The sequence below is a fragment of the Myotis brandtii genome, unplaced genomic scaffold (genome assembly GCF_000412655.1).
Source record: "Myotis brandtii unplaced genomic scaffold, ASM41265v1 scaffold431, whole genome shotgun sequence".
Classification (NCBI taxonomy): domain Eukaryota; kingdom Metazoa; phylum Chordata; class Mammalia; order Chiroptera; family Vespertilionidae; genus Myotis; species Myotis brandtii.
In genome coordinates this window covers 1,493,087-1,515,607 of record NW_005366486.1, presented here as the reverse complement: position 1 = coordinate 1,515,607, position 22,521 = coordinate 1,493,087, and the positions used below count along the sequence as shown (strand labels likewise).

At 36.2% G+C, this 22,521-nt stretch overlaps 1 protein-coding gene across 4 annotated transcripts in view; it reads left to right on the top strand.

Moving 5' to 3' along the window:
• The window catches only part of SLC35F5 (solute carrier family 35, member F5), a 42,428-nt gene that overhangs the window by 12,318 nt on the left and 7,589 nt on the right, over positions 1–22,521 (top strand). For 3 of the 4 annotated variants that reach the window (XM_014546141.1, XM_014546139.1, XM_014546138.1), the window contains 7 exons: positions 568–758; positions 8,632–8,713; positions 9,875–9,962; positions 12,010–12,074; positions 14,272–14,376; positions 18,010–18,169; positions 22,036–22,126. In XM_014546141.1, the coding sequence (XP_014401627.1) occupies positions 568–758; positions 8,632–8,713; positions 9,875–9,962; positions 12,010–12,074; positions 14,272–14,376; positions 18,010–18,169; positions 22,036–22,126 (782 nt within the window). The remainder of the gene's footprint in view (positions 1–567; positions 759–8,631; positions 8,714–9,874; positions 9,963–12,009; positions 12,075–14,271; positions 14,377–18,009; positions 18,170–22,035; positions 22,127–22,521) is intronic. The other variant, XM_014546140.1, reaches the window with a different exon arrangement.

The following is a 22,521-nucleotide window of genomic DNA, read 5'->3' as shown; positions in this document are numbered from 1 at the left end:
GGCTGCCAGTACAGCGGTGGTGGTGGGAGCCTCTCCTGCCTCCTCAGCAGCGCTAAGGATGTCCGACTGCAGCTTAGGCCTGCTCCCCGCTGGCAAGTGGACATCTCTTGAGGGCTCCCGGGCTGCCAGAGGGATGTCTGACTGCCAGCTTAGGCCCAATCCCCTGGGGAGCGGGCCCAAGCTAGCAGGTGGTCATCCCCCGAGGGATCCCAGACTGTGAGAGGGCACAGGCCGGGCTGAGGGACCCCCCCGAGTGCACAAATTTTTGTGAACCGGGCCTCTAATCATACTATGATCCTGAACTAGGCAGTTGTGTATATATACAGTTGCAGAAATCTTGTTTGAATATTGGTCGTACCTTAAACCTTTAAAACATTTTTATAGATGTAAACGTTTTTTCTGTTTACTTTTTTGAATGAGCAAAGCTGCCTCAGGTAATGATATAACTGGTTTTTCTTTGTTCAAGTCTGATCATTAAATAATATGCTTTTATTAGTAAATTAAAATGTGACTTGTTGGATGTGAGGAGAAACGTTTAATGATTTGTACTATACTTTTTCTTTTAAGCTCCCAAAAAGTCTCGTGTAAGGTTCAGTAATATCATGGAGATTCGACAGCTTCCATCAAGCCATGCATTGGAAGCTAAGTTGTCTCGCATGTCATATCCTACTGTGAAAGAACAAGAATCCTTACTCAAAACTGTGGGGAAACTTACTGCAACTCAAGTAGCAAAAATTAGCTTTTTTTTTTGCTTTGTGGTATGTCTTCTCTTTATTATACTTTTATTATATGTTTGGACCTTGAATTTTAAGACAGTATACATACCAACTATACTATCGAAGTGTAAAATTTTTAGGTTGCTTAATCATGGCTTTAAACTCTGCTGCCTAGCATCATTGGGGAATTAAAGTATTTGAACTTAAATGCTTGTCACACCTCAAAGAATTTAATACTTTAACACTACAATTACTCATATATTCAGAATTGCCATTGCCTCATGGTCAGAATAATGAATAGAGTTCATTTACACTATGCTATGTACATGGGCTAGTAAATATCCAGCTAAGAGTTTACTGTATATATTGATCTCTTCAAATAGGGGTTTAACAAGTTTTTATTAAATTCATGTAAATATGGTCAAATTTATTGGGATGACATCTATATATATAAAAGCCTAAGTGACCCTTATGACTGAATGACAGAACGATCAGTCGACCAGTTGCTATGACATGCCCTGACCACCACGGGGTAGACACTCAACACAGGAGCTGCTCTCTGGTGGTCAGTGCGCTCCCACAGCCAACCTCCTGTGGTGGACCAACCTCCTGCGATCCCTTCCTCCCAGCCGGCTGGCCCCGATCGCCCCTATAGGGACTGGGCAAGACGACCCCGATCAGCCCCAATCGCCGGCCAGGCTGAGGGACCCCACCTGTGCACGAATTCGTGCACCGGGCCTCTAGTTGGTTAATAAGATCATAGAGGTTTCAATTGTACATTTCTATGATACATGACCTGTATATTGCATTGTGTGCCCACCACCCACAGTCAAATCGTCTTCTGTCACCAATACTTGTTATTACCTGTCTTGTTAATAATAACCATTCTAAAAGGTGTGAGGTAGTATCTTATTGTAGTTTTGGTTTGCATTTCCCCAATAGCTAGTGAAGTTGAACATCTTTTCATCTATCTTCTGGACTTTTGTATGTCTTCTTGGGAGAGGTGTCTGTGTCTGTTCACGTCTTCTGCCCATTTTTTTTATTGGATTGTTTGTTTGGTGTTGAGTTGTATGAGTGCTTTATATATATATATTTTGGATATCAATCCCTTGTCGGAGCTGTTGTTTGCAAATATCACCTCCCATTTGGTTGGTTGCATTTTTGTTTTGTTGCTTCTAAGTTACTGAATTTGGTGGCACATAGTCTTTTATAGTATTCTAGTGTGTTCCTTTGTATATTTGTGATGTCTGTGGTAACTTCTTTTTTATTTCTGAATTTGTTTATATGAGTTCTCTTTTTTTCTTAGTGAACAGAGCCAGGGGCTTGTTAATTTTAATAATATTTTTTTAAAGAATCAGCTCTTTGTTGTATTAATTTTTCATATAGTCTTTTGTTCTCTATTTCATTCAATTTTCCAATTTTTATTTCTTTTCTTCTACTGACTTTGGGTTGTTTTTGTTCTTTTTCTAGTTCTTTAAGATAAAATATAGGTTGTTTACTTGGGATTTCTTATTTTTTTTGAGATAGGCATGTAATAATATAAACTTCCCTCTTATTACTGCTTTTGTATCCTAGAAGTTTTTATATGTTGTATTGTCATTCTCATTTGTCTCTATATATCTTCTGATCTCATCTTTTATTTATTTTTAATAGTGACCCAATCATTTTATTTTAAAATGACCCAATCATTTTTAATAGTATGTTGTTTAATTTCCACATATTTGTGGGTGTTTTTACATTTTTTGCAGTTGATTTTTTTTTTTTAATCTTAAGGATATGTTTTTACTGACTTTAGAGAGAAAGGAAGGGAGAGAGAGAAAAATATCTATCGCATCCCAACCAGGGATCAAACCCACAACCTAGTTATGTGCCCAGACTGGGAATCAAACCTGCAACCCTTCGGTGTATTGGACGATGCTTCAACCAACTGAGCCACCCCAGAAAGGGCTGCAGTTGATTTCTAATGTCAAAGCATTGTGGTCAGAGAATATGCTTAATATGTTATCTGTCTTGAATTTGTTGAGGTTAGTTTTGTGACCCAACATATGGTCTATCCTTGAGGATGTTCTATGTGCACTGGAGAAAAATGTATAATCTGATGTTCTGGGATGAGAGGTTCTGTAAATGTCAATTATGTCCATTTGGTCTAATGTGTCATTTAAGTCTGATATGTCTTTCTTGATTTTCTGTTTGGATGTTCTACCTAGAGCTGTCAATGGAATATTAAGGTTCCCATCCATGATTATGTTTTTGTCTGTTTCTCTTTAGTTCTGTTAGTAGTTGCTTTATATATTTTGGTGCTCCCTGATTGGGTTCATATGTAGTAAGAAGTGTTACGTTCTCTTGATGTACTATCTCCTTTATCATATAAAATGTCCATCTTTGTATCTTATTACTTTTCTTATCTTGAAATCTGTTTTTGTCAGATAGAAGTTTGGCTACACCTGTTCTTCTGTGGATGCTATTTGCTTGGAGAATCATTTTCCACCCTTTTACTTTGAGTAAAAGTAACTGTCTTTGCAACTTGGATATGTCTTCTGAAGGTACCATGTGGTTGGGTTTTACTTTGTGATCCAATCTGCTACTCAGTATCTCTTTTTGGTGCATTCAGTCCATTTAAATTTAGGGTAATTATTGATGTACTAGTGGCCCTGTGCACGGATTCATGCACATTGAAAGGGAAATAATTAGAAGGAATATTTTAATATTGCTATTTGCCCTTTCTCTCTCAGCGCCTGGGAGCTGGGCAGTGGCCCCGTCCCCCCCACCGCTGCTGGTCGCTGTCTGCGGGGCAATAGATAGGGCGATCAGGCCCCTGCTCATACCCGCCTTGGCCTGGTGCCACCTGCTCACCTACTCCACCATCCCGCCGCAGTCCCGCTCTGGTCGGTGCCCATTGGGGCCAGCAGCACCTCCACTGCTGCCCACTGCCAGTGCTGACATCTGCCATGTTCTGTGCCTCCCCCTGGTGGTCAGCACACATCATAGCGAGTGGTCAAACTCCCGATCTCCTTGTGACTAGGACCTAGTCGAACTCCCGGTTGAACCATTGCCCAACGGAATAATTTGCATATTAGGCTTTTATTATATAGGATGAGGATCCCCTATAGCCATTTTATCTTTTGTTTTCTGGTAGCTCTGTGCCCCCATTGGTTCTTTTTGTTTGTGTTTCTGTCTATTCTTTTTGTTTGGTGGTATTCCATACTTCTTTCCTCTTTCTTTAAGCTATAGGTCTCAGTTTTTGTGTGTGTTGTGTGTGTGGTTATCATTAGGTTTATGAAAAGGAAAATTTCATATATACAGTAGCTTTTTTCTTTAAATGCATCTGATCTCCATCCTTCTTTGGAAATTCAGATCTTTCACTGCTGCCCTTTTATGTTTTTGTTGTCCCAGAATATCCCTGTATATGCTGCAAGTTTGTTGGTGATCTTTCTCATAGTTTTGTGACTTTTTGTTCTTTGTTTCAGGTAGAATAAGACCCTTGAGTATTTCCTGCAATGCAGGTCTTCTGGTGATAAATTTTCTTAACTTCTGTATGTCTGAAGAAGTCTTTATTTCTCCTTTATAGCTAAAGGATAACTTTGTTGGATATATTATTTTTGGTTGGTAATTTCTTTCTTTCAGTAGTTTGAATTTTGGTTCCACTTTCTTCTAGCTTACAGAGTTTCTGCTGACAAGTCTGATGATAACCTAATGGGCTTTCCTTTATAGGTTACTTTCTTACTTTCCCTGGCTGCCTTGAGAATTCTTCCATTGTCATTAATTCTTGACAATTTTAATATGATGTGTCTTGGAGAAAGCCTTTTTGGATTGAGGTAATTAGGTGTTCGGTTTGCTTCTTGGATTGGAGGATCTAGTTCTTTTCATAGGTTTGGGAAGTTCTCATCAACTATTTGTTTTAATAGCCTCTCTATTCTTTTCTCCCTCTCTTCTTCTTGTGGTATGCCTGTTCTCATATTGTTCTTTCTGATGGAATCAGAGAGTTCTAATAGAGTTCTTTCATTTTTTTATGCTCAAGTCTCTTCTTCCCTCTGCATTATTTCTAGATTTCTATCTTCAATATCACTAATCCTTTCCACCAGCTGCTGTTTCCTATGTTCGCTAGTTCATCCTCAGTCTCTTTTATCCAGTTCTCTACCTCCAGAATTTGTTTGGTTCTTTTCAACAGTTTCAGTCTCTTTAGTAAAGTACTGCTTTGTTTGTTGGTTTGTTTTCTGAGCTCATTAAATTGCCTGTCTGTATTTTCTTGAATCTTGTTTTATTTATTTATATTACTTTTTAAATATTTTTATTGATTTCAGAGAGGCAGGGCAAGGGGGGGAGAGATAGAAACATCAATGATGAGAGAGAATCACCGATCGGCCGCCTCCTGCACACCCCCCACTGGGGATCGAGCCTGCAACCTGAATTGAACCCGGGACCCTTCAGTCCACAGTCTGATGCTCCATCCACTGAGCTAAACTCTGTTGAGTTTTCTCAGAACTGCCATTTAGAGTTCTTGAATGTCTGTTGTTTAGATCACATATTTCCATGTTTTTAAGTTTGTTTTCTGGATATTTTTTATTTTCTTTCTGAGCTGCCTCGCTACCTTGGTTATTCATGGCATTTGATGGATTCCTTCTCTGTCTATGCATCAGTATATGAGTGGCATTTATCTAGAACAGGGGTGGGCAAACTTTTTGACTCGAGGGCCACAATGGGTTCTTAAACTGGACCGGAGGGCCGGAACAAAAGCATGGATGGAGTGTTTGTGTGAACTAATATAAATTCAAAGTAAACATCATTACATAAAGGGTACGGTCTTTTTTTTTTTTTTAGTTTTATTCATTTCAAACAGGCCGGATCCGGCCCGCAGGCCGTAGTTTGCCCACGGCTGATATAGAAGGTTAATATGAAGAGATCTTTCTGTTATTTTGCAGTAGGCAGTGATGAATCAGAAGCTTTTTAGCTCTCTTGCACTTCTCTGGCTATTCAAATCTCCATGGGGTGGTGGTCCCTGAGTATGTGGTTTCCTTCCCTGTGATAGTGTTTCCAGGTTCCAGTGGACCAACCCCACAGGGGAATGTGGTAGACAATGGGGCTCCAAATCCGTGAAATCCCAATGCTATCCCCCACAGTCAGACGCTGCGTCAATGTAGCAATGATGTGTGGGTGTTAGGGTGGGCTGAAGTAACCTGGCTGGCTTCTTTGTTTTTTTGTCCTCCAGGTAATAGCATCCTTGGACTTCCATGGGGTCCTCCCTGTGCCCTGACCCCAGGACTGGTCACATAGTGTACATTTTGCTCAGGGAAAAAAAGTGAATCTGTAGTACCAGTTCTCGGCTTTGTAGATAATGTGCTCTGCAACCTGCACAAGATGCTGTGTTATTGCCCAGGTCTCTGGGCTCAGCCACTGCTCGTACTGCCCACTCCTGCAAGAATGCCCACTAAATCTCTTTGCTTCTTCCAGCTGATGGTCTTGCCAGCCACAACCTGATTCCTCCCCTCTCTAAGCTGTGCTCCATCATGAGCTCAGGCTGTAGGGCTATGTCCCTGGCTTGTCTCAGCTTTTCTTCCTTCTTGCCTCCCGGGTTCGCTCCCACTTGCCCACCTTTAGATCTTTCAATGTGTAGATCTCTAAGGTGTGTTTGTACACTGAGGAGGAAATCCTTTGTTGAGTTATAGCTGTTCAAACTGTTGAAACTTCAAGGGAAAAGACCAAGGGGATCTCTCATGCTGCCATTCCTCTCAATTTCAATTTCTAAACATTTCAATTTAGATTAGACATAGTTTAGTTGCTCAGTAGCCAAATGTGGCTATTGGGTAATACAGCGATTTTCTACCTTTTTCATCTCATGTTGCACATAAACTAATTACTAAAATTCTGTGGCATACCAAAAAATATATTTTTTGCCTATCTGAACAAAAATGTAGGTATAATTTTGATTCATTCACACCAGGCAGTTATTGTTGTGTTGGCTGTTGTCATTTTTTTAAATTTTTATTTGACAATATAAGGGAAAAGAGGTCAGTACCTCTGACTAAATAGTCAGGTATTGTATGTTTTAAAAATTCCTACAGGACACCAGTTGAAAATCACTAGGCTAATGGACAGTGCAGCTCAAAAGGAGTTAAAGATTACTGTATTTGCCAGTCCTCCTTTAATATCTTTTGTCTCATTAGGACTTATGGTGTTTTAATTCTTTTTCTGTAAAATAAAACTTAGGTCATATAGACTTTACCAAGAATACCTTTTATGGTATTCTGTGGCTTGGAGTTTTGAGAGGTGGAGAATGGGAAAGTCTTTCTGGGAAGACTTCATAGCTAATGATAAGTTGTGATGATCTTTGAATGCCTGCCATCTAAGTGTTCTGTTTTTATTTCTTCATCTTGCATTAGCAGAGACTAGTGAGATTGTTTGGAAAATGAGCACAATATTTAAAGTATTAAAGTGATAAGGAAAGTGGGTCAAGAAAGCTAATTATCACCCAATGAGCATTATCCTTGCAGAAAATCTCCAAAAGATAATGAAGGGCAGAATCTTTTGCCTTTTTTCTAGCACTTCAACTACAAGTAAATTGTGGCTTCTGTTATCATATAAGTTTGATATTGCCCATCTCACCAATTGCTACTTCATTTTTTTATTTAGATAGTCAAGTGAAATTATCTAGTTAGGTATTGTGTGTTTTAAAAATTATTGTGGCATACTGGTTTAAAGTCTCTGATCTAGGCAGGTCAGAGGACTGCAGGGGGAATCAGAATAACTTTGTCATAGTTTTATCCTGGCTTTAGCCTTTTGGTACAGTTTACACTGAATGGAGACTACTAGACTCTCAGCTATCTGCTTGCTACCTTTTAGCAGTGCTCTGGAAGCATGTGTCTGTCTATGCTAGAAATGAAATGTAACTGCTAATAATTATACTGCTCACAGAAGTTCTAAGACACATTAGGAGATGTCCCTCCAGTCAATGTTTAACAGTGATGCCAAAAACAGACAAGTAGTTAATTATCTTTGACTGAACAATCTGCTTCTTAGTATATATGTTAGTGACACTCATGTATATATGCCTCAGTAGTTATACACTAGAATGTTCATAGCAGCATTGTTTGAAATAGTCAAAAAGTGTCCATTAACAGGAAAATGGATGAGTTGTGGTAATATGCATCAGAATATCTGATGGCAGTGAGAATAAATGAACTTTGGATACACACACATACCAGGCTTCATCAAAAGAGGTTTCATTTCTTATTCTCTAAATCAAAGTAGGCACAGGGTTGGGAATATAAGAATATCTTAGCCTAGATGACTAAAAGGGAAGAAAGAAGAAAAAAAAAATTCTCAGAGCTGGAAAACTTCCTTTATTATATCTAAAGTTGTGAGAACTCTGTATTGTGTTTTCAAACTGAGAATCAGAAAAACAATCACAATTAGCTAATACATTCACCATTTTCTTGGACATTTTTAAATTTCCGAACTGAATATAGCATTTTATCTAGCAATCTAGCTAGCTAGTTCCATCCATCTCCATAGGCATCATCTTATTCATTTCTCAGCATGCTATGCTTGTTTGTACATATTTTAATGTTTGAGAATTTTCCCCAACTTAAATTTGATTTATATAAACTTAATAGAGTGCTAGCAGTGCTTGGATAAAGAAAATTTTAAAGTTGATTTGATATTAAATTTTATCCTTATTTTAAAAAAAGACCTGAACAATAATTTTTAACCAACTGTTATTAATTTTTGAAGGGAAATTATCTTAGGTCTGATTATACTTGTCCTCTTTTCGGGCCTGTGATTTTTCAATACAAACCAGATTTTAAAACCTCTCATGTTCATGTTTAGGGGGAGAAAAAAAAGGGGGGCAATCATATATTGTAATGGCAAATATAAACACGCCATTCATTAGGTTTCACTTTGTTTTCTATTTCTTTAGTGGTTTTTGGCAAATTTGTCATATCAAGAAGCACTTTCAGACACACAAGTTGCCATTGTTAACATTTTGTCCTCAACTTCTGGTAAGAAATGTATCTTTAAAATCTGCATTATGAATCAAGATATATTTCTAATATATATGTGTATTATACACACATTTTTATCTTGTTATAAATTATGTCATTTGTTCTCATTACATTAGTGTATTGTAACTATTTCTTAATCTTTATAGTCTTATGCCATAGCCTTGTGCTATTTATATTTCTAACAAATACTTTACAGTATTTTGTATACCGATATGCTGGCTCTTTGTATTATAGTTGCCCTATCTTTCACATATTCTTTCCAAAGATCTTTTTCTAGATCCTTTGGCTAAATGTAATTGCTTATCTTAGAACTATAATTTGCCCTATGAAAGGTGTTTTTATTTTTAAAATTGAATCACCTTCCAAATCTAGAAGATAACAAGTGTTTTGAAGCTGTAAAAATAACTTTAACATACAAGTTTGATTATGATGATGTCAGAATATTATTCTGAATGCTCAGTTTAACTCTTTTATTAGTTTTTTTAAAAGGACTATATTTGATCTGTATTGTTGAAATAAACATGGCTTAGTTTAAAGGCTGGTTTTTTGTGTATTAGTTTGGTTGTAGTCAATCCTCACCCAAGGGTATTTTTCCATTGATTTTTTAGAGAGAGTGTAAGGGAGAAGGAGAGACAGACAGAGAGAAACATTGATTGGTTGTCTCCCACATGCGCCCCGACCAGGACTGGAGATCAAGTCTGCAACTGAGGTACATGCCCTTGACTGGAATCGAACCTGGGACCCTTCAGTCCGCAGGCCAATGCTCTATCTACTGAGCCAAACTGGCTAGGCCTAGAGTCTGTTTTTGTGTATGAACATTTCAGCGTAGGTAACTGCAGTCTTATTTTTAGTTCTTTTTTTTTTCTTTTTTGAAGAGAGGAAGGGAGAGGGAGAGAGAGATAGAAACATCAATGATGAGAGAATCATTGATTGGCTGCCTCCTGCATGCTCCACACTGGGGATTGAGCCCTGACCGGTAATTGAACTGTGACCTCCTAGTTCATAGGTCAAGACTCAACCACTGAGCCATGCCGACCAGGCTTATGCTTAGTTATTTAAAAAATGACAAAAATTAGTTTAAAAATTAATAAATTGATAGTAGATAATTTTGACAGAATTTAAGCCAATGTGTCTTTTTTCATCTTTTTCTCTCCATAGGACTTTTTACCTTAATCCTTGCTGCAGTATTTCCGAGTAACAGTGGAGATAGATTTACTCTTTCTAAATTATTAGCTGTAATTTTAAGGTAAGAATGTAGTGTAATAGCTTATTTATTCTGTTTAAAAATATGATGTATAAAATTTTTCTGGTTGTGAGAGAGGACAATTTATGTTACAGTGTACTGTATAAGCAAAGAAAGATGAGGATAGTAGAAAGTTTTAAATGGAAATTATGCTACTCAGCTGTGTGTCTTATCCTAGACTAGTTTTCTAAACCTCCCTGGGGAGGGTAACCTGAGGGAAGGACCTAAGGCAGGGGTGGGCAACCTTTTTGTGAGTGTGTGCCAAAACCAGCAAAATCTCTGACTCAAAATTCTTCTCCGTGCCAACCCTAATTTTTTTGAGAACATGTTACACCTACTTGATATCTCTTAAGGTGTACGTATGTGAAGAACCTTGAAGAAATAATAAAATTCATTCGAGCGACAAAAACACAGTATATGATGATGAAAAATACATTTATTTTTTAATGTATACATGTACACTGATAGTCCAACAGAAAACTTTATGACTCTGTTTGATATTATCAGTGGGACTTTTGCTGCTGCATCACTGATGACAGAGATTTTACATCAGGTTTATATTTCATGACCTTCAGAGATATGCACGAGCTACTACTTTCATCCGTCAGGCTACTCCTATTATGAGACTTAACAAAATTCATCACTGAGAACAAAGATTCACAAGCGTATGTGGATGAAACCAAAACACTGGTCAGATCTAGGAAGGCAGGGAGAGTTAAGGCAGAGGCATAGAAATTGCTCTTCCCCTTGCTCGTCAATCCATGTCTATGGTCTTTAAGATAACTTGTTATGTAAAATTATTTATTTATCTAAGATGCACCTACACTGAATTTATCTGAAAAATAAAAAAGTCAATATTAAGAAAAAAATTGTAAATGGAAGATTATAAGAGAGGGTTTCGTGTGCCAGCAAAAGTTACTGGCGTGCCATGTTTGGCACTCGTGCCAGGGGTTGCCCACCCCTGACCTAAGGCATGTTGGTTGCCATTCATGTGACTGCGAACTAAGTATTGTACTGATGTTCACATTTAAGTTAATGTGACAACTAAATGCTTATAATCTTCCAAATTTCCATTTTCTTAAAACAAGTTCCCCTTTTTGTTTGGGTTTTGGTCTTTATTTCTCCCACTTCTAGAAATCTAACATGCAGTCTTCTCTGATTGCCTCAGCCTCAATCTTTCATTTATTTTTTTATTTGGCATTTTTATATTATTGGGTAGCATCAATATTGTCAATAACTGTGTTTTAATCTTTTATTTTTATTTAACTTTGTGTATGTTTGTCTTGTCTTCCCTATGAGGTTGTAAGCCCTTGAAGGTTAAAACCTTTGTGCCACCAAAGGCCTAGATAGGGCTTTGCTCACCGACAGTACTCAAAAAAGATGTGTTGATTTGATTAAGCTATTGTTTTTGTGAGAGAAAATGAAAAATCAGAGAAAGTAGCAGAATGATTTAATGGAGAGATTGGTATTAGCTATCAGAGTTAGGTTTGAATCACAGCTCTGCTCTGTGTCCCTGGGTACTTTCCTTAGACTCTGGAAGAACTTCCTAGATCTCAGCTATGTGATTTTGATCAATACTTCCTTTCTTTGTGCTTAGTTTTCTCATGTGTAAAATGGGAATGGTAATAACAATAATGCCTTCCTATAAGGTAATACTGTACATTTTGTGTGGATTAAATTAGCTAATACTATAGCTCTTATACTAGATATTGCCCTGACTGCTGGCTCATTTGGTTGGAGCATTGTCCTGTAGACAAAAAGGTTGTGAGTTCAGTTCCTGGTCAGGGCACATGTCTAGGCTGCAGGTTCGGTCCCTGGGAGGCAGTCCATCTATGTTTCCTTCTCACATCAATGTTTCTCTCTCTCAAATCAATAAATATATCCTCGGGTAAGAATTTAAAAAATTGTTTGATATTAATTAAATCACGAATTATTTGACAGTTTTACCCCAAAATTAGTCTTGATCATTTATAAATAATTTTCAACTTTATGCTTAGTCCTTTTAAGGGATTATTATTTTGCTCATCAGTAACAACTGTTATTCTCATAGCATTGGAGGTGTTGTGCTGGTAAACCTGTCGGGGTCTGAAAAATCTGCTGGAAGAAATACGATAGGTAAGTTTCTGTTAGAGTATACGAGAAAAATTTTGTGCATAGCATCATCATGCCCACACAGAGGATGGGCACTAACCGGGGCTTTTAAAAAAAAACTTTTTTTTAGAGATAATGTTAAAAACATTCAAAAATATTTCATAGAATTCTCATGTAGCCTGCATCCAGATTCTCTGTTAACTACATTCATAGATAGCTACAAAATATAGTTCTAAAAATCAGGAGTTAACATTGATTAGAATTATATTATCTAGTCTGTATAGTCCTTTTCCAGCTTCACCATTTTTTCACTAATGTTCTTTTTCTGATCCAGGATCACTTGTTGCATTTACTTGTCATGTCTCTTTTGTTTCCTTCAATCTGGAACTACCCCTCAGTCTTCTTTTTGTCTTTTGTAACCTTAACACTTTTGAAGGTTACTGTCCTTTGGTTTTGTAGAATGTCCCTCAATTTGCATTTGTTTGATATTTCCATATGGTTAAATTTATGTTGTACCTTTTTGGAAAGAATACCATGGAAGCGGTATTATGTTCTGATCAGGATATTATATCAGAAGACACATGCTGTTGATGTGATTAATGATGTTAATCTTAAGGTGGTGTCTGCCAGTTTTTTCCCTTGCTTTTGATCCATTATTTAGATTTACAAAACAAAGTTAATCAGAACCCAGCCTAATGGTTCTCCTCTGGGTACTGTAGATATTTGAAGTTTATTGAATAGAGTAATATTTCTAAACTATTTCTGGATACTATCCAGTGAGTTGTGTCTTGAATTGTACCTTTTTCCCATCCAAAATAGTTTTGTAGGAGAAACAATATATGTATTTGTTGTGTGTGTGAGATTTTGTTGACAGGCTTTCCCATTGCTATTTAAAAAATTGATAATAAGCAGACTTAATAAAACATTGGACTTTTGGATAATTGATTAAAGTATTGAATATGGTCACTTGGCAGATAGCATATTATTTAGCTATTTTTAAAGTTTTACTTGCATGTTTTGAGAATGAGTTACTACCTTAAAGTGGATCAATATTTATTATGTATATACAGTGAGCCCTGCATTATGGTAGGTATTTTGGGACAGTAAAAAGTATAAATTAAGTGTTTGCAGTTTTCAAGGAATTCTTGATTGTAATCAGTAGCTAAGATTTGCAAAGTGGCCGAAACCGGTTTGGCTCAGTGGATAGAGCGTCGGCCTGCAAACTGAAAGGTCCCAGGTTCGATTCCGGTCAAGGGCATGTACCTGGGTTGCGGGCACATCCCCCGGTAGGAGATGTGCAGGAGGCAGCTGATCGATGTTTCTCTCTCATCGATGTTTCTAACTGTCTATCTCTCTCCCTTCCTCTCTGTAAAAAATCAATAAAATATATTTTAAAAAAAAAAGATTTGCAAAGTGAAGCCACTAGAGAATAAAATTATATCACATTTAACTATAGTAAGCATTAAATTGCCCTAAGTAGAAGACAGGTAGGATGGAAATTCACCAGAGGAGAGAGGATGCTTTGTGGCAGAGATAGGACTTTAACAGGGCCTTAAAGATGGTAGTGGAATATATATTAAAAATGACACATGTGCCCTGCCCAGTTTGGCTCAGGGGATAGAGCATTGGCCTGTGGACTGAAGGGTTCTGGATTCGATTCTGGTCAAAGGCACATATCTTGGTTGCAGGCTCGAATCCCAGTTCTAGTCGGGGTGCGTGCGGGAGGCAACCGATCGATGTGTCTCTCTCACATCAATGTTTCTCTCTGTCACTCCCCCCTCCCTTCCACTCTCCTAAAAAGCAATGGAAAAATATCCTCTGGTGAGGATTAACAGAAAGAATAAAAATAAAAGTGACAAGTGATAGGGGAAGAAGCATTGCTAAAGTTGGACCATGTTAGGTGGCAAAATTGTTTATGGAGGGGAAATAGAAAGTGTGCATTTCAAAATTTAAAAACAAAGTGTTACTTATATGAATTTCAGTATTATAATATGTGTGTTTGGTTAGATCATTGAGGTGAATGTTTTGCATTTATTTGTTTACACTTTAAACTCTTTCCTATACTCCTGGAGGATAAAGATAGGGTGGGCTATACTTTATCTTTTCACATTTGCACACTCATTTCTTGAAATAGGATCCAACACATTGTTAGATTTTAAATAAGTGTGTGTTGAATGAGTTAATGAACAAATGCTTTAAATCATTATGTGGATCTTTACAGGTTCCATTTGGTCTCTTGCTGGAGCCATGCTCTATGCTGTCTATATTGTTATGATTAAGAGAAAAGTAGACAGAGAAGATAAGTTGGATATTCCGATGTTCTTTGGTAAGAATATGTTTAATTTGTGAGGCAATTTACTCTGAATTATCACTTTAGGGAAGAATAGGAAGGTATGTAGGCCAAATTCTGGGGGGTCTCGAGGTCTATCAGATTTTAAAGATTATGAAGTCCAATTTCAATGTTTTTCTCTTACCTTGTCCTGCATAGTTGTGTACCTATGGGGGATTGCTCCTTTCCTCAAAGTGAGGTAAAGAAAAAAATTCTTTTTAACGCCTTTAAAAAAAATAGTCGTAGTAAACATTCATTGAGTATGTACCAAGTAACAAGCATTATTCTAAGCCCCTATGCATATTAGCTCTTTAATTCTCTGAACAACCCTATGAGAGTATTACCCCCCTCTGACAGGTTTTGCATTAATGTCTTCAGCCTATGAATCACATAGTTTTCTCATTGATATGACAGAATCATCTCTCTATATAAAAGCCTAATATGCTAAGTGTCAACCATTCGACTGGTCGCTATGATGAGCACTGACCAGCAGGGGGCAGATGCTCCGATTGGTAGGTTAGCTTGCTGCTGGGGTCCGGCCGATCAGGACTGGGCGAGATGGGGCCGGACGCCCTGGAGCCCTCTCACGGTCCCTCCCTGGCCGGCCAACCTCCCTCGGGTATTGGGCAAGATGGCCCAGATTGGCCCCGCCCGTGCATGAATTCATGCACCAGGCCTCTAGTGCTATTATAAGCAAGTGAGAGTATACTTGTTGTATTATACATATTGCCATTTTTGAGTTATTGGAAGCATAGGATTGGGGAAACTGGCCCCAAAAGATATGTATAATACTGTTCTGGTCTATGTACTTATTTTCATTAAAAATTGTGGGCCATTTAAGGTTTTTCTATTTGCATTTTATCTTTAAGAGTCGGACTCTTTTATGACATATATTTTTCAAATTACCCAATGATAGTTTCTGGCATCTGCTTTTAATTTTGGGAAATAAAATACCTGATATGATTTATAAATTATCTTTTGTCAAAAATCAGCTCAGTAAAAACTTGTGTTACCTGTAGACTATCTGTGGATATCTTTCAAAAGATACCGTAAAACCCAATAGATAAAGAAGCCTGGTGATGAGGGTTCAAAGTACAGCTTACAGGGAATCAGGAGACCTGGAATATATAGCTGTTATAACTTCATCTATCTCATGCTTATCTGAAAAATGAGGAAATTGGACTGATGGGTAGCTTCCAAGCTGATTTACAAAGGATCTTGGGAAGGTTGGTAGGCCGTAGAGTTGTATGTGGGGTCTGTTTCAGCTGGAACAGCATTGCTTTGTTAGGCTTATTGCATTATCATTTAAGTTGTAGAACAGATGTTGATGCTAAAAGCAGTTTGAATATCTTTACCTAAAGATTGACAAAAAATAAAAGGCTTGAAAAGCCACCAAACTGAGTGATCACTCAAGTTCCTTTTAAGTATAGAATTCAATAAATATACCTTAAATATGAAGATCATTTTAGTCATCTTATTTTAGAGCTATAGAAAATTCTATCTGTAATGGCGAATAAATATACCTTAAATATGAAGATCATTTTAGTCATTTTAGAGCTATAGAAAATTCTATCTGTAATGGCATAAAATGCTATTTTTTTTTAAGATTGGCAGTTTTCAAGAAACATTGCTTAATTTAATAGAATACGCATAGACATGTAACTTGATTGGTCTTCTTCATGTGATGTGATACGGAAAATATTGATTTGACCTGAGTTTTAGAATAGATGGGCTTCTTTAAAAGAAGTTATGGGTGGAATGTGGAGGGTGCCTTAGCATAGGGAAGTGAGAGCATGGCAGGGAACAGTGAGTAGATCTGTGTGATTGTGCTGAAGCCTTCACTTTAGGTAGAACGGTAAGGTATGTAGGCCAAATTCTTGAGGGTCTGGAGAATAGAGGAAATGATTTGTAGGTCCAGACATTGTTAATTAATGTGGGATTTCATAGACTTGATAGTTCAGGGACCAGAAAATAGATTTGGTTCTTGATAATACCAAATTTTGGAATTTTAATGACAACTTTTTAATGTTATGCAAGCCTCTTGGATCACTAGTCCCTTCTGTATGTGTATCGTTTTATTTTATTTTTTATCACTAGATGTCTTAAATTGAGTTTCCTAGATGCAAAGTAGGAGACAGGGCTTTAGTGTGGGTTATTTATTGAGGGGGTCCTCTGCAGGAAGAACTGGCAAGGGAGTGAGAGAAGCAGAATGGAGAAGCAGATGTGGGAGGCAGCGGGTAATGTCTAGGCACTCCTTGGAGATGTCCTGGCCTTGAGACATTAGGATTTCAGCCACAGGGGTCGGCCTTGTGAGTGAGTGCAGTCATTGGCTGCAAAGGGTGTAGTGTAGGCAGGGATGGGAATTTCCTGGGGAAAGCAGACTTGTTTAATGTCCAAGACAGTTCTGTAGAGAAGACAGAAAGAAGACTGTAAGATTTTAGCATCGGGTGCTCCAGTCTTGTTTCTATTTAACTGGGCAGCCTAAGTTCTAGTTTATTGTTTAGCAGCCAATCTAAAATATGTATCTACTGTAATTTAACTTTTTAAATGAAAGCTCTTATTGTTACCTCATGGATTTCATAGTGGATCCTTGATGCTAAACTGTATAGAAAGTGCAATAAAAATTATAATAATTTTTCTTTGTAGTCATTACTATATACTATTTGCATGTATATAGTCATATGTAAACTTTAATTTTTATAATAATAATAGCTAGCCTTTATTAACTGTTTACTCTTTGCTAGGTACTGTGCTATATTTTATGTTTTATCTAATCTTTCCAATAACCTAAGTAAACATTGCTTTACACTTACAGACTAGAAAACAGGCTTAAAAGAGGTTCTTCTCTTGCCTCAGGTTTACACCACTAGTGAATAGTAGAGTTGGGATCAAAACCCAGGGCAATCAGACTCTGCTCATACTCTAACCATTGAGCATTGCAGCCTTCCTTATAAGTAGTCTGTGCTCATACATTGAATAGGTATTTGCGTACATGTGTTATCGCACCAACTAGCTAATGAGCTTTGGGAAGACAGGAACCAAGAATTTTATCCTTTTTTGGACCCTTCTTCCATTATTCCTAGTATAGCACAGGAGCTTTAAATATAACTATGAGTTGAATTAGAGAACAAACCGTGCATTTCCTTATACTTAATTTAGGGTAAATATACAAACACACACCAGTTATTCTTTTAACTTCCAAGATAATACAGGGTAGGGCAAAGGTAGGTTTACATTTGCTTGTATGGAAACCAATAAGTAGTACTACAAGAATAAGCTCTGTTTTGCATACTCATGACTGAAAACCTACTTTTGCCTCATGCTGTAATTATTAGTAGCTAAAGTTAACCCTTCTTTTTGAATTGTTTTAAGTGGTTTATTCTGTAGAAGTTGGTCCATGCACTGTGGGCATTTGAACCTTGAAGACTCAGTGGTCACCAGTTGCTTGATACAGTTTTTCCTGGTGTTGAGTTATCCACAGGACTGGCTTAAAAACAAAGAAACAAGTTCCAGTTAAGGAAATCTATTGGAGCCCTTTGTATAAGATCAGTTTTATAAGTATAGAGTTATAAGTTTGGAAAATTTAAATAAATCAGAGAAACTAACATTTGTCTCTTTACACATGTTTAGGTTTTGTAGGACTGTTTAATCTGCTGCTCTTATGGCCAGGTTTCTTTTTACTTCATTATACTGGATTTGAGGACTTTGAATTTCCCAATAAAGTAGTATTAATGTGCATTATCATTAATGGCCTTATTGGAACAGTTCTCTCAGAGTTCCTGTGGTTGTGGTATGTACTGTTTATTACCTCTGATTTATTAGTCATCAGTTTATGGACTTTTGGGTAGTTTAAGCATTTATGTTTTTTTTTTGGTCTTCTGATGGCCCTTGCTGTGCACCTTCTCACCTCACACTTAACAATTTAATACAGTAACTCCATTATAGCGGGAGCTTTGTGTTTTGTTATTTTTTAAATTTCTAATTATCCATCATATAGAGTAGTGTTTTGCACATAAAAGGAGCTCAGTAAATATTGAATGAATGAATATGAATGACCTAAATTTGTAGTGTTTTTTTGAAGTAGTGTTATACAAATGAAAAGTGGCATCTAATGTTCATCCTAACTTACAAGATGTATTTCCTACATATTAATGACATGAGTTCTTAGTGAGACTCTGAGGATTTTGCTTGTCTGTCTAAGAGCCTTTGCTTATTTTAGAGACTTTGTCTCTTTTGTTTTGTTTATTCTCAGGAATTTTCATGTGGGTGAGTCACATATGTAAGCCCTAAACTCTGATTAGACATGTTAACATACTTTGAAATGTTATAATATCAAATATGTTGATATTTAATAATAATCCTAAAATAGTTGGAAGACAATATCATGTATGGAGTTTAAGAAACCTTTCAAATATAGAGCTTGATACTTAGTCCTACTTCCACCTAATAAGAACTGAAAAAGAAACACAAATTGTACTTAAACTACTAAATGAATTTTTATTGTATGGCATTTAAGATTGCTGACTAGATTCCCTTGAAAAAGGCTGCGACAAAAGTAGCCTTTAGTAAGAAGTCTTTCTCTATGCTCTGCCTATACTTCTTCCTCTTCCCTAGATAAGGGAATAGCTCTTACTTTCTTGATATCCTCAGCACTCACTCTCTTTCATGTAGTACTTAAAGATTTGCTTTGTATTGTAGTAATTTATGTACCCATCTTAAATTTCTTTGCTAATCTAAAACTCTTATCTCAGAATCCACTTATTTATTTTTCCATCTTTTTTTACATGCATTTTATATGCTCACTTTTTTTAACCTAAAATAGTTACATACTTTATCTTATACATTAATATATATCATATCACTCTTGTTATCTTATCACTTCTTTTGTTCTATCATTTCTCTTGTCTCTCTTCACTCTTGGTTCTGAGCAGATAAAACTATTTACTGGTTGTGTTTTGATTTAACTTAGTAGGATCATAAAGAATTCTTGATCTTCAGCCATTTTTGACTGCAGTTTCATATGGTTCAATCTAATAAACCATATGCTTTAAATAATTATGTATTCATTGTATTTTAATACAAGTTCATATTTTCTGGTTTCGTAAGTTTAGTTTAAATTGGGAAATTCCAAAGCAGAGCATTTTTACATATCTGAAAGAAATAATTAAGTTTTTCTTTGGATATGAGACTAAATAAAGGTTTAGTTTGGTCCTTATTACTTGATTATTACATTGAGACTCATAGTAAACATGGACTGTGCCACCTATCGATATTAAAATGCTCATTGGTTATTGAACACTTTTAGATAATAAACATATGCAAAAGATTTTCATTATGTTTAGCAGAATTTAATGTAGGCTTTGGGGACAATAAAATATGAGTTGTGATATGTAATCTTTCCATTATGGGAGATTTTATAGTTTGCTTCCTTGGAAAATTTTATATTTAAAGAAATAATAAATAGCATGTTTTACAATATTCTTTTTTATTTAACTTTTAAAAATTAAACGAGTGTACAAAAGGGTTCACAATCAAAAGGAAATCTCCCTTCTACCCCAAATACCTATTCCTTTTTCTCAAAGGCAACCACTATTAACATCTAAACCTTCTATAATATTTTCTATACATACAAAATTATGTTTCATTCTCTTAATTTTCCCTTCAATTTGTTTTATCTTCAACACACAAATGGGAGCATACTGTGGATATTGTTCTATACTTTGCTTTTTTTCACAAATTGTCTTTCAATCTTCACATAACAGCACTTAGGTTCATTTTTTTAAAGGCTGTATTTTAAAATACTTTATTCCAATCCATTTTGTTATGTAATGGATAGAACATGTTTTACCAGTTCCTCATGGAGAGACATTTTCAGTTTACAGTCTTTTGCTTTTGAATAATACAGCATTGAATATTCTTATATGTATCTTTGCATATATATGTTAGCATTCTATAGGATAAATGCCTCTAAGTGGAAAAGACTGAGGCAAACATATAGACTTTAAATTTTGATACAGAATTGCAAAATCATTCTTCATAGAGGGAACACAATTTCTATCCCCTACTGTGTATTTGTGAGTGTTTATTATTGAATAGTTAAACTGGACACTGAAATTCATATATTATGATTAAAGCTATATTTATCCTTACCTAGGATGGATTTTTCAGGATCTCAAGGTTTATTTTTCAGATACACCTCTATATTCAAATGTTTATGAGTACTTACAGTAAAAACTCAGTAGCAGTAAAGTGAATAAGTAATGAAACAAACATATCCCTAAATTCTAGGTGTTGGTAACTCAAAATAACCATAACAAGCCTATCAGACTTTTTATGATTGTACTTAGCATTATAAATCTCTAAGAACATATGCTACATAAAAAATATATACATTTAATCCCTAAACCCTCATTTCATAGAGCAGCTTATGAGTAATGGAAACCACTAGTACTTGAGTTCTCTTTATTGCAGCAGTAAGAACGAATTGTCCAGCCTCTGTTGAATATTTCAAATGACACTTTCAAGAGATAGCCTCTTTTATAACAAGACAGCATTATAAATTCTAACCTATACTGAGCTAGAACTTGCTTGCCTGTAACTTCCATGGGTCTATAGTCCTAATGATATACATTATTATGGTTTTATCTTGGCCTATAATTCATTATTTTCTTATATACCCAAATTTTTAGTTGTTATAAATGGCTCGCCTATTTGGTATAATGGTTTCTTTTTTTCTTCAACTAAACAAAATTATATGCAAATTGATCTTTTAAAATTTGATACCAATATTGATAGTTTAAGGTAAAAATAAAATAATTGATAGTTCAAGGTGAAAATAATACAGGTTTTGGTTAGGACAATTGCTAGACAAGTGGGAAACAACAAGGAAATAGTCCTTTAAAAATATTCAGTTTTTTTTCTTTTTAATGCTGAACGAAACCAGAAGAGCAGTACACATCTAAAGACAGTTCTCATGAGGGTGAGATATTTTTTGTTTGATGACAGACGCACATGTTGGCTTATCACTTTCTTAAAGTCTGTGTTGTGAGGTATTACAGTTTTAATAAAGCTGCCTGCTTTGTTAGCTAAGTATCATTATCACAACTCTTTTTAAAAAATATATATTTTTTTATTGATTTCAGTGAGGAACGGAGAGGGAGAGAGGGATAGAAACATCAATGATGAAAGAGAATCATTGATTGTCTGCCTCCTGCACATCCCCCACTGGGGATTGAGCCCACAACCCAGGCATGTGCCCTGACCAGGAATTGAACTGTGACCGTAGGTCAATGCTCAACCACTGAGCCACACCAGTCGGACTATCACAACTCTTTTGACAGTTTTGTAAAAAATGTTAAGGAAATTTAAGTTAGGCATTTAAACTTGAACAATGTCTGTAAGCAGATCTTAAAAATAGCATAAAATACCTCAAAATATTTATACTTACATATTTGGATTTTTAATATTTGAAGATAAACCTTAGGAATTATCTTAGTAACTCTGTTATTTATTATGTCTCAGTCCATCCTGAGCTTTCATTTTTGCTTTTGATCTCTCACATCTATATTTTAGGGTAGGTAGACATTGATCATTGTTTTTCTTTGGTCCTTTTACTTTTTTAATATGGAAATGTATGTTTTGTTTTTTCCTTTTTAGGGGCTGCTTTCTTACCTCATCATTGATAGGCACACTTGCACTAAGCCTTACAATACCTCTGTCTATAATAGCTGACATGTGTATGCAAAAGGTAAGACAAGCTATTTATTAGATATTTTATGTATATTATTAAACACAGAGCTAATGAAGGTTTAGGGATGTGACTGAATTATAAGGGATACAACCATGAAAAATACTTGATGCCTTCTCTCCCAAGGTGCTTTACTACATAGAGATATAAAAAGTACCCAAAGAGCCCAAGCCGGTTTGGCTCAGTGGATAGAGAGTTGACCTCCTGGGTTTGATTCCAGTGAAGGGCATGTACTTCAGTTGCAGGCTCCTCCCCCGCCGGGGCCCTGATCTGGGCTCCTGTAGGAGGCAACCAATCACTGTTTTTCTCTCACATCGATGTTTCTCAGTGTCTTTCCCTCTTCCACTTTCTTAAAAAAAAAAAAAAAAAAAAAATAAATTAAAAAAAATCCCCAG